General features: G+C 36.6%; 1 protein-coding gene across 1 annotated transcript in view; it reads right to left on the bottom strand.

Annotated features, from left to right (window-relative positions):
• CEP290 (centrosomal protein 290) overlaps positions 1-12,588 on the bottom strand; it is a 90,194-nt gene that overhangs the window by 982 nt on the left and 76,624 nt on the right. The window contains exons 48-53 of the mRNA XM_039472306.2: positions 12,391-12,513; positions 10,870-11,042; positions 5,062-5,203; positions 3,829-3,902; positions 3,128-3,222; positions 172-251 (exon numbers count right to left, since the gene is read on the bottom strand). Coding sequence (XP_039328240.1) covers positions 172-251; positions 3,128-3,222; positions 3,829-3,902; positions 5,062-5,203; positions 10,870-11,042; positions 12,391-12,513 — 687 coding nt within the window. The remainder of the gene's footprint in view (positions 1-171; positions 252-3,127; positions 3,223-3,828; positions 3,903-5,061; positions 5,204-10,869; positions 11,043-12,390; positions 12,514-12,588) is intronic.

Genomic DNA, 12,588 nt, shown 5'->3' with positions numbered 1-12,588 from the left:
CTCTTATTTAATAAATATGTTAAGAATAGTCAGATGAACATAATCAACTTTGTAATATAAAAATCAAATATAAGATGTTATTATATTTTTTTTTAGGATATTTACTTCAAAGATGGTAATGAAAATAGTTTTCAACAGCTGTTTTCACAAAACAATACTAATAAGTATTACCTTCAAATGCTGCTTTTCTAGATCTGACATTTTGAGTTGTGTCTCTAAATCTTTTACTTTTTCCTTTAGTTGATCAGCATCTGTCAAAAAAGTTAAGACAAATTAGACTCTGCTTTTTCTCACTATGAATGAGTTCAAGGTAATGGATTTGTTCTAGAGAACAGAGATTTGTTTTATGAAACCTAGAAGCTGGAAACTACTGGATTTTATGGCTGAAATACTTAAGGATGTAAATACCTGATGCTACCTCCCTCCATCAAGTATTGCAATTTCATAGCAGACAAAAAGGCATCTGCTAGGTATCAGAAGTGTACGGTCAGATTATTTTTTTTACATGGTAGAAATTTTACATGGAAAAAATCCTAAAACCAGGAAAATTTGTTAGGTACTAAAAGTACAACAGAAGAAGCAGACAGTTGACTAAGGGGGCTATAACCATGGCCAAATGCTCCCACTATCCCACACAGCATTGGCTAGTCCATGTAGGTTATTACATATTTATTGCACAATAATTTACTATGTGCAAAACATGTCATGCAGGCTACATAATACAAAGATGAGTAGGACACAGCCCTAATAATTTGGTAGGAAAACAAAAGTCCACAAGTATAGCACAAAAGTTCTGATTTATTGGATTCACCCTGCAAGTTAACATACCTCTTTTTTTTTTTTTTTGAGATGGAGTCTCACTGTGTCACCTAGGCTAGAGTGCAGTGGTGTGATCTTGGCTTACTGCAACCACTGCCACCCTGGTTAAAGTGAGTCTCCTGCCTCGGCCTGACCTCAGGTGATCTGCTTGCTTCAGCCTCCCAAAGTACTGGGATTAGAGTGTGTACCACTGTGCTGGACCTGGGACAAGTATCTTAAATGTTATCTTACTACTTACATAGACAGTGATTTAGAATTTCCAAAAACAGTTCTGGTTTGATTTTAAGCCTTAATCTTTGAAAAATGATAGGTAATCTGTCTACTTCACATCAGAGAAAAGGAATTTGAGGGCTCAGAAATTCCCTTAAGAAACTGGGGTTTAGAAAGATTACAGAACTATCTATGGCCATATGATCCTTAATGCACATGCACCTGATCTCTGATCTCAGAAGCTAAGCACTGTTGGGTCTGGTTAGTACTTGGATGGGAGGAAAATTATAAAAATTTCCTAATGTCAACAGCTTTAATATTGTGTCTAGTCTATATATACCAAGCTGGCTGCTATGAGACATATGTTGAGAGTATTTATTATGTACTTTTAGTTACCAAGATGCAGCATAGCATAGCATAGTGGTTAAGGGCTAGGAATGCCAAGAAGCTATGGAGTTTTGTAGACTTAGATTTTTAATCACACCTCTGCTACTTCCTGACCTTGGGGAGAGGTTACTTAACCACTTCAAATCTATTTATCACATAAAATGGAGACAGTAATACCTATCATACATGTCTGTAAATGTAGAATGCTTCTAAGGCACCTAACTAGTATCTAGTACAACTCAAACATGATGGGTTTATTACAAATTACTAATAGGACTACACAGCATATTGAAAAAGCTACAAGAAATAGTCAAAGATTGTTCAAATATAAATCGGTATCCTTTGGAGAGAACCTGGCATTTCTATCATACTATCAAACAATGGCATGATTAGGTCAAGAGATTAATCATATTTTATAAAAGCAAAAACTTGGAAGCAAACTAAATATCCATCAAAACATAAATGGTTTAATGTGTTATACATGCAGTAATCCACTACAGAATGATTAAATGGATAAGACAGATTTATGAGCAGATATCAAAAGATGTCCATGATAAATATATATAGTATGAGTTCAATTTTATGTCACTCGCCAAGAAAATATATATACATATATAGAAACAAAGTCTATTCTTTAGCCACAGTTTTGGTCTATAAAGTTAGCCCAGTTAGTGAATACCAAACCACTGTTGCTAGGGGAAATATGTACAGAGATGAATATATATAAATATATATACATATCTCCCACAGATGATCATCTTAAATCCTAAAGACAACTCATCCTGGTAAATTCTATTTATTTTACATAAGAAAACAAGGTTCAGAAGTGTTATATGACTCTTCTAAGGCTAAAACACTAACAGGCCTCAGAATTGGGATTCAAATCCCTTCCAAGAGGCCCCAGAGCCACGGCTTCTTGCACGATATTGTGCTACCCTCTACTGTCTCCATCCTCTGCTCACTTCTGTATGAAAACTGAAATGAGAATACTAAACATTGCCTTGTTGGACCTCTGCTGGGAACATGTAGGTTGGAGTATTCAAATTTTCCAAGGTTCTATAGGTACTGCAAAAGTGCTGTGAGTGTTGATTTGGGGATTACATACACACTTTAGTGAGCTGGTGATTTAGAAAACAAATAATCCACAAATAATGAGGATCTATTGTACACTGTGGGCACATATGAACATATATATACATGCATGCATGCATATGTGTGATATATATGTATATAAAATGTGTGTGTATATGTAGGAATGGGGAATGATTAGTAATCACTTTTGAATGGGAATGGAAGGAGTAGAATAACTATTTTTTACTTTGTAAAAGGAGAAAAATGTAGGCAGTGTTTACTTATTTGCAGTTTTTAAAAATGTTCAGAAGACTTGAAAGAGCCTATACTTAGGAACTGGAAACAACATATTTAGTATTCAGTGCTTAGCACTGTATTGTGATTAAATCTGTAACACCCAGATGGAGAACAAAGAGAAAAACACTTGGGCACTTGCTACTCTATACTATAAACAACACAAAGAGATAAATGGGAATATTTTTATATTAATGGCATGGAGATACAAAAGATCTAAAACTTCTTTTCAGTAATTCCATTTTACAGGGAGACAATGAACAGAAACCAGAGGGAAAAAAAAAAAAAAGGCAAACCCGAATTCAAAAACTTGTGGGTAGCTAACATGTTTTTAAAAATACATTACCAGGGATGGTGCTTTCAGCTCCACTTTGATCCTTGTTAACTTCTATTTGATGGATTAACTCTGCTTTCTCTTTCTCCAGCTGACTATTAGCTAACCTAGAACACAATAATAATGTGTTAAAAACAAAAAACAGATATTGCTTCATAAACTATATGGACATTTCTTATGAACTAGTGATGTACAGTAATGAGAACATGCTAGTCTTTATCAAAGTAAGCATTTACTTTTCATGCTACAGTGCCACCACTCTCAAACAAAAAACCTGGAATACAAAAGCCTCCACGTTTTTCTTAACATCTGACCTGATGTCATTTTCAAGAGTAGTTTTGTTATAAGAGAAGGCTAACGAAAGTAGGCTACAGAGACCCCTGGAAGTAAAAAATTACGTGTTCTCTTTCATTAGTATTTTCCTCCAGGAAGCTAAGGTTTTATTCATTTTATGCTGTTAGAAAAGTTTTAACTAAATTACAAACTGGAAACTTACATTAAGTTTGGGTTTATCCTTTTTTCCAGTGTGTATTATGAAAAAGATAGAGTGATTAGCATTAGAAGGAAGAAATAAGTACCTTATAATAAGCCTATTAGGTAGTCAAGTTGAAAAATGCTTTTCTCTAGTTGTAGTAATTCTGGGTATATAAAAACTAATAATTTTTATTTTTTAAAAAGAAAAACACAAAGTAGTCGTATAAACACTGATGTACCTAAGAACTTGAAGCTCCCGTTTAAGGCCTTGTTCTGTCTCAGCACCTTCAGGAACATGTTTAAGAATCTTAATCTATGGGGACAATGAAAAGTTAGAAGATAAAGTTTGCCATGGAAATATGAGGTTTTATAAAAATACACAGTTTTAATAAAGCATATTAAAATCTGATTTTCAAAAGCACACATAGGCACATTTCTATATTCTATTCACCATTCATTGAACAAGCATTGAGTAACTACTGCATAACCAGCATTATCCTAGGCACAGAGGCTATAGCAGTGAACAAAACAGGCAATGTTCCATCTTGCATGGTCTTCATTTAGTGAGGAAAGACAAAGAATGTGTATATAATATGATATGATGTAATAACAGTGCCAGATGGTAGGAAGAGCTATCAAGAAAATATAATCCAGGGTAAGAGGATAAAGAGTGATGGAAAGTAGCATAGGGCTAGAGTTAGGGTTAGGGAAGGTCTCTCTGAGGAGCCTCTATTTCAGTAGACACATGAAGTCTGGGAGTAAGCAATGAGAATATTTGGTTGAACACTATTCTAAACAAGGAAGCAAGTGTAAGGACTTGAAGCTTAAATGAGTTTGGATTGTTTAAAGTACTGAAAGAAGGTTAATGTGATTAAAACAATGGGAATGAAATGAAGGGAAAAGTGGTAGATAAGATAAGATTGGGAAGAAAACTGGGTGCCAGACCTCATATGTTGTTTTAGGATAGGAAAAGAACTTCTAAGTTTTATTTTAGGGTGATGGAGAACCACTGCAAGATTCTGAGAATAGGACTACTGTGATGTGCTTTATGTTTTAAAAGGGTTATCTGGCAACTTTGTAGAGACAGACCAGAAATACAAAGAGGGTGAAACAATGAAAGTGGAAGCTGAGACACCAGCTTGGAAATTATTGCAGATATTCAGGTATAAAATAATAACTTGAGCAAGATTGGTAAGTGATGTCTCAAGATGGCCAAAAGTGGTTAGATTTGGGATAAAGTTTGAAAATATAGCTGACATAATTTATGATTAAAAAAAGATGTGGAGAATGAAAAAAGAATGAAGTCATTGATGATCCAAAGTTTCTGGCTTAAGCAAATGGGTGAATGGGGTGCCCTACAGTTAGATGGGTCTTCTTAATCGAGTCCATTTTTATCTTTATAAGACAATGCAAGAAACATCTTGTAGTATTATGAATTATTTTATCATGCAAAGAAAAATTACATTACTTACCTGTTGTTCAAGCTCTTCAGTGTATTTCTTAACCTTTTGTTCTCTCTCTGTTGCTTCTCTTACCAGCTGTTTAAGGTCAGTAATGCTTTGATGTTTTTTGGCAATATCAGTTTCCAATTCTTTCAACTTGGTTTCATACATTCTAAAAGTATGAAGAAAAAAAGTATATGTTGAGAAACATTAAGTTTACCCTGCCCCTGTGGCTCCTTGTAGAGAATACCTTTTAGTTTATAATTAGTGGTAGGCAGGTAATTGCTGCCTACTTGGTATATTTGTGAATTATCAGTCAATATAGCCCACTTGTTTATTAATAAGAATCACCTGTAAAGAGAATGAATAAGTAGATGAGAATCTGCTCAGGGCCTTCAGCCTGGAATGCTGTCAGCCCCTAAGGCTCTCAGCTCTGTAGGCTGTTGGTCCTCCAGATAGATCCACTTTGCTGTTCTGTCTGGGTGTCTGCCTCTCAATACCTTCAGCACTGCCTGGGTGGGGGTCTCTCAACCGAGCTGGTATCCGGTAAGTGGTGCCCAAGTGTGGGGACTCAAATCTGGGACGAAGTGTTGCTTGAACAACGGAGAAAGAGGCTAAGCTGAAGGTATCCAGAGAACATTTGAAAAGAATCCCCCACAGGAGTTAGGGGGAGCCTGGAAGTAGCCTGAATACCACCGGGGAAAAAAATCCCCGGAGTAAGTTAGGGAGCTCGGAAGGAGCCTGGGAGAGACTCCCAGATGAGTTAGGAAGAATCCGGAAGTAGACCAAAAACTTTCGAAAAAATTCCCCAGGGTTACTTGGAGGAGCTCAGAATTAGCCCAAGAACTTTAGAAAAAAAATCTCTCAGGGTGAGCTAGGGGAGCTCGGTCATATTGGAGTAACAAGGGGCAAAGATCAAGAAAATGCGAGGCTTATCTGGTGTGGTCTGTTTGGGCTTTGATGTGTTTTGCCTTGGAGCTGTTTCAGACAGACAATGAGAAAAAGGATTCAGGAGAGGAGAAGGAGTGTGATAAAGTATGTGAAGAATCATATGAGGAAAGGGTGTGTCCATTAGCACCCACACCCCCGCTCCAGTATCCTGTCGAGGGATGGCCAGATCCGCCTAATATTTCTACCTCTGCTTCTGTTGGCATTTGTACTCCTAGAATTATGGTAACTGGTTCCTTCAAGCAGGGAGTTCAACAAGTGAGAAAAGAAGGATATTTGGAGGCACGGCGGTTTCCAGTCGTTGTACATCCTCAAGATCAGCAGGGGCAAGTAAGGGTTGCTTTTGAACCCCTTCCCTTCAAATTACTGAAGGAGTTTAAACAGGCCATCAGCCAGTATAGGCCTGAGTCTCCGTTTGTGCTAGAATTATTGAAGAACGTGGCTACTTCTTACAGGCTGATTACAATAGACTGGGATACTTTAAAGTTAACGCGAACTTGTTAGTTGCCTTCTCAGTTTCTGCAGTCAAGTCTGTTAGTTGCTACAGTTTTATCTAATGCTCAACATTTCCACACACTGACACACTTAAATGCAGTAGAGCTGCGGGAAAAAAAAAATGACTTAACTTGGAAAGAAGCCAAAAAGATTGTTCAGAATTGTTGTCAGCTGGTCAATTATCCTCCCAACTCAGGGGGTGTAAACCCCCAGAGGTTAGAATCAAAGACTTTGTGGCAAGATGAAAGAGGTAATGTAATAACCTGTGGGAGAGGATTTGCTTGCATTTCTTCAAATACAAATTAACAACTGGTGTGGGTACCATCCAGACATTTAAAGCTGTACTATGAGCCAGATACCAAAAAAGAGGCTTGCAGAGGACCCCTCAGTCACAGCGATGGCAAGATTAACATCAAGATGGAATACTGTTCCCACAAGGAGGACACGCCAAACATCACCACCAACTTGGGGTCAAATTAAAAAGCTTTCACAAACAGCGGAGGAAAACCTGAAGAATGCAGGACGGCCTGATACAGTAATTATGATGACCGTTAGCACATTTAAAGTGAGTATTCCTGGAGTTGAGATAGAAGTAAAAGAAAGTTTCACGTATTAGGCATATATTCTTTCCTCCCTTTAATGATCTCTGGCCTTAGTATTTTCTGTAATAATTTAGGAAATAAAGTAACAATGTTTTTGTCATCAAAACCTGAATACAAATAAAGAATGGTCCCCTAAGTTAAGAACATTAATCTGGGAAGTTTGTCTTGTGATAGAGGCTGAGGTGCTGCACAACAAGTCCTAAGGAATTACTGATTATTGGTCCCCAAAGGGGATACTTAGCATTGATTGCACTGGTCAGTCCTCTTACAGTAACATGGAATTCAGATGGCAGATAAAGAACTGCAATTACTTAGAATTTATACATACTGACATCAACAACTCTATTGTCTGGAGAGAAGGGGGATTAGTAGGACCACGACCAAAAATAGTATGGCCAATGTTAAGAGCTGAATAAAAAGAAACTGAAAAATACCTATAGCCCTAAATCCAATAAAAGTCTGGGAAGGAAAATATAATAGAGAATCAGGCCCTAATTCTTACGCATTAGAAGTTTATAAGAAATAAAAGCTCTTTAGATTCAGAGCTGTGTTAAACCCCCCATATCTTGTGGTGGTGGGAGAGTTGCAGATAGACTTCATTAACTCTAAAAGTATGAGACTGAACATAATCAGGAGAGAATAAAACAGCACCTGGAAAGGCCTTTAGACAGCAAGCAGGGAGGAGGGGACACAGAAGACCCTCGATACCCCTTTTCAGCAGGAAGCAGTTACAGAAGAATGACCTCAGTAAGTATAGACATGGCAAATAATTAATGTCACTGATTTAAAAATCAGTTAAATTACTGTACTAAAAATAAGAATATCTTACTCTTTTTTTTTCTAGTCAAAGTTTGCTACATATTTAGTGTTAAAAGGTGGTGGCAAGAGATAAGGTATCCTCAATTAACAGATGGCCTAATCAAAATAAAGGATTTAGGTATTTTCCAAGATTATAAACAAGGATGGAGCCTGATTTGACCAGTTTAAAATTAATACCTTTTTTCAATCACAAAATAAGAAAATGCAAAGTAAAATTCATTAGAATATGAAATTTTAATTACTAGATATTCTTAGAAATATAAAGATGGCAAATCAAAAGCTTTTCTCACATACAGACACACATAGGAGGTATCTAGGTAGAAAAACACTATATGAAATTGTGCAAAAGTATGGGTGAGAGAAATAGTGTATGATGGGAGAGGGATAAATCTTGTAAAAATCTGAATCGATTTGCAATTATTAAAGAAACAATAGTTCAAAAAATACTCCAGAAAAAAAGTTTGTAACTGAGCCAAACAGTTTTACAGGTTCATCATACCTAAAGAAAAACATTTATAATATTCAAACTTTCCCAGAAAATGAATAGAAAGAATGCCTTCTAAGATAAAATGGCCAGTATAGCTTTGGCAACAAAATCTGCTAGGATAATACAAGACAGGAAAATCAAGATTGTCTAAATATATTCAAACAGCTTTTGTTAGAGCTTAGAAACTTGGAATGTTTTTAACCTGACAGATACTATCAGAGATCTACCACAAGTAAATGGTGAAATATCAGAACCTTACTCCTTCACTTCATCTAATTATCTGCTCAAAAGCCACCCAAATAGAGAGGCCTTCTCTGGTCACCCTATATAAAACAGCCCCCACAACACCCTGGTTTGTCCCAGGAGTCATCAAAAGGCCTAACACAGAATATGTATTAATAAGTTTGTTGAATAAATAATAAAGCAACTATAAGGATATCAGCATGAGCAAGACCTGTGTCATGGGTCCCAAAAAAATCTCTCTAAACTGCTTTCTTGAGAAGGGTGTAAAATCCTCCCAGATGTAAACTTTAGTACATTTTTTTCTTTCTTTTTTTTTTTTTTTCTTAATGGATTTAGGGAAACTGGAGGTCAAGGATCAAAACAAGCCTTCTCTCTGTCAAGAGAGTTCTACTTAGACTTATGTCTTCTGGAAATGGTTTACTGAGGCTTATGCTCGGTGACCTGTATAGTTCTCAGACTAAAAGCACATATATGATCTAAAATGCAAAGTCATCTTCAATTATGGTGAAATATCACCCCCTACTAACCATTTATAAACCTTATAAACCCTTTTTGCACTAACAATTTCTTCTGTAGCCCCATAGAGCCCTCTTAGAAAAAAACTTGAGCCCACGGAAAGAATATAATTTACATAAGATCATAGTAAGAATTAAGTCTTTCTAAACCAGTGAAACTACCTGGTTCTTTGAGAAAACCTAGGCAAGGTGGGCTTTTTAGAAATAATATCCAACATAAAGCAGAATCTGGGAGTAGGAGGTACTAAATAAGTATCTGTTGCATAGATTTCAGAATAACTCAAAATTTGTTCTGAGTCCATATATGATTATAGAAGAAAACAAAAGAATGACAAAGAAATCAGCATTTTAGGGCTGCTGGCTGAGAGCCTCTGCTAGCGTCCAAGAAGACAGTAGAAGAGACCCCATCCCCCACTCCAAACTATCATACTTGTTATTTCATCTAATCCTGACACTGGCCTTCTGACAAAATAATTTTTCCCAGTGTGTAGATGGGAAAAATGAGAGCTAATGTGGAGAAGCGTGGAGTCTGACTACTCTAGGCTTAGTATTAGGACAGGAACCAAGGACTCCTCCAGGACTTCATGGCCATCTGGGCTGTCCTTTAATGTGCCTGCTTAATCTTTTTTTTTCTCCTTAGAGTTGGTTGACAGAGCAAGTGCAGTGGAGCGGGCCCTCGGTGGGACTTGCTATAGCCTCACAGTGCAAAGACTCCCATCCTAGTTGCAGTGAGGTTGGTCGCTATCTTGCCTTCCATCAGGACTATTCCAAATAGCAGATGGGGAAGATAAAGCCTCAAAGACATCAAAGGGGATACTGGAGGTGCATGGACATAAGGAACTCTATCAGAATGTTGAGATAAAGATGAGTATGCCTTTTGAAATGGGGGTGGCAGATGTGCTAGATGGTAAAGGATACTACTTCATACAGGATGACTTTAATGGGAAAAAACACGGGCAGGATCCCACTGGTCAATGACTTTCAGACTCCTTGAAGCAGCTGCTTAAAACTGGAAATGAGAAGAGCCTTTTACCTCCTCATCACGGTCATGATGAACCACACATGATGACAGTGGCAACAGACATATGAATGTTTACTCAAACTCACACCACCTCTTTCACAGCCATAAAAATTAGTTTCACAGGTGGAAATCCCATGTATTTAGGGTGGGAGAAAATCAAGTACCAGAAAGCAGAAACTAGAAAGGCATCAAAGCTGCTGCTGAATTCATATCTTGGGGCTATCTGAAGAGAATGTTGCCCAGGATATAACTGCAAAAGCATTGCAGCACAGCCTAGATCCAGTATGCCACACATTATGACAAGACAGCTCAATTATTCCTGGCTCATACTTATGAAAGCAAATTATACAATCAAGAAGCTGCAGCTGCAGTTTTGGAGAAAAATAGCACCCAGGAGAAGCTGAGCAGCCTCAGCCCAGGCTCATGACTGATAACAGCATTATGATGCACACACAGCTCCAACACCTTCACCCAGCCCCAGCTCTACTCTGTTCCATGCCCTGCCACCCAAACAAGGTTAAACAAGTTAAACATTTTAAGGAAGAAAAAGACTCTGTCAATACTACAACAGAAAAAGTATTAGGTTAAAACAGCAACCAAACTATTCATCAGGAAGAAACTAGGTTATTCAGAATAGTGTCTTTTAAAACAATAATGCCAAAATTCGAAATGATTAAACTTTGCACAAGTTAAAAACTCTGTTCCTACCTTGTAACAACAATGGATTTCCAGCTCTTACTGTCAGCACCTTCAAGCTGTGGACCTCTGCTTTCTGCAGACTGCAGTCTCTTACCAGTCTCTTCTAATTGAACTGTCATCTTCTCATTTAATATCTCTAAATTATTCTTTGCTATCCGTAATTTCTCTGCAGCATCAGTTTCCTATCATTAAATGCTAATTAGTATATTATGAGAAAACATAATATTGTTGTCATAGATTCAGTGTATTCAAAATTATCATCACAAATTGAAAAATAAAAAATAACCTGGGGATCTAAATGCTGATTAAAATTTCAATAAATTCAACATTTCCTCTCCTCTAAAGAAGCAATCTGGCCAATAACTAGAACAGATCATGAAAATGAGGTCAGAGAAATATATTTAGTTACTAGTGATTACTTTAAATTTGACATTTTGTTCCTCTGTAATATTTTTAGAAAAAATGGGACAGTTTATACCTTTACACATGTAAACGATTCTTTGTTTTGACTTCCTAATGCTTAAGAGACCTAGCTATAAGCATAAAGTATGTGTTAAGTAACGCAGATTATTATTATTTGAGATGGAGTCTCACTCTGTCGCCCAGGCTGGAGTGCAGTGGTGTGATATCGGCTCTCTGCAACCTCTCCCTCCTGGGTTGAATCGATTCTCCTGCCTCAGCCTCCTGAGTAGCTGGGATTACAGGCATGTGCCAACATGCCTGGCTAATTTTTGTATTTTTAGTAGAGACAGGGTTTCACCATGTTGGTTAGGCTGGTGTTGAACTCCTAACCTCGTGATCCACCTGCCTCAGCCTCCCAAAGCCTAGATTATTTCTATTATTAAACATCCACATTCCAAGCACAGTATCATTGGGCCTCATAATATATTCAGATAATATTCTAACTAGTTTTAAAATATTAATTTTAACTTATTCACTAGATCTTCCATATAAGTAACAGATATTTGGAGTTGAGGAATATATTTTGGAGTTAAGGAAAATATTAATTTTAACTTATTCACTAGATCTTCCATATAAATAACAATATTCGGAGTTAAGGAATATATTTTGCTGAATAAGCAAAATAAATCTTACCATTTTAAACAAGACAGTTTCATATACTCCTTACTATATACTGGCCTAAGTCACATGCACAAACATTAACTGAAATCCTACACAGCTCTGTGAGATAGATATACTTATTATTCCCAGTTTTACAGATGGAAATTTTACAGAGGAAACTGAGGAACAGAGAGGGGATAATTAGTTGGCCCTAGTTCCCATGGCTAACAAATTAAATAGAGCTAGAAATTAAATCTAGGCTAATGTCTACATTATAGTGCCTCTAAACTTACTTTTATTATCAATGTTTTTCATGGTTGAATGTGATGACAGCAGGCATAAAAACACAATTCCTCAATCTCTTAATATCTACCTTGAATAGACACTCTCATCAAGGATATATTTTGTTTTCCAAGATGTATTAAGTGAAATAAAAATTGATAATGACAATATTCATAAAAGTCATACTTTTTTAAGTTCTTTACGAAGCCTTTCATTTTCAGCAATAACTTTTTCTGTGCCTTTGGTCTTGGATTCGTAGTGCATGCTCAACTGATGCCCAAAATGAGCTTTAAGTTTTTCTAATTCAGCCTAGAAAAAAACAAAAAAACAAAACTTATACATTATCAAAATAAGGAAACAAAAGATAATATTATAAACTCATAA

Source organism: Saimiri boliviensis, chromosome 7 (assembly GCF_048565385.1).
Source record: "Saimiri boliviensis isolate mSaiBol1 chromosome 7, mSaiBol1.pri, whole genome shotgun sequence".
NCBI classification, from domain to species: domain Eukaryota; kingdom Metazoa; phylum Chordata; class Mammalia; order Primates; family Cebidae; genus Saimiri; species Saimiri boliviensis.
The sequence above is the reverse complement of the archived record's forward strand: the minus strand, read 5'-3'. Positions and strand labels throughout refer to the sequence as shown.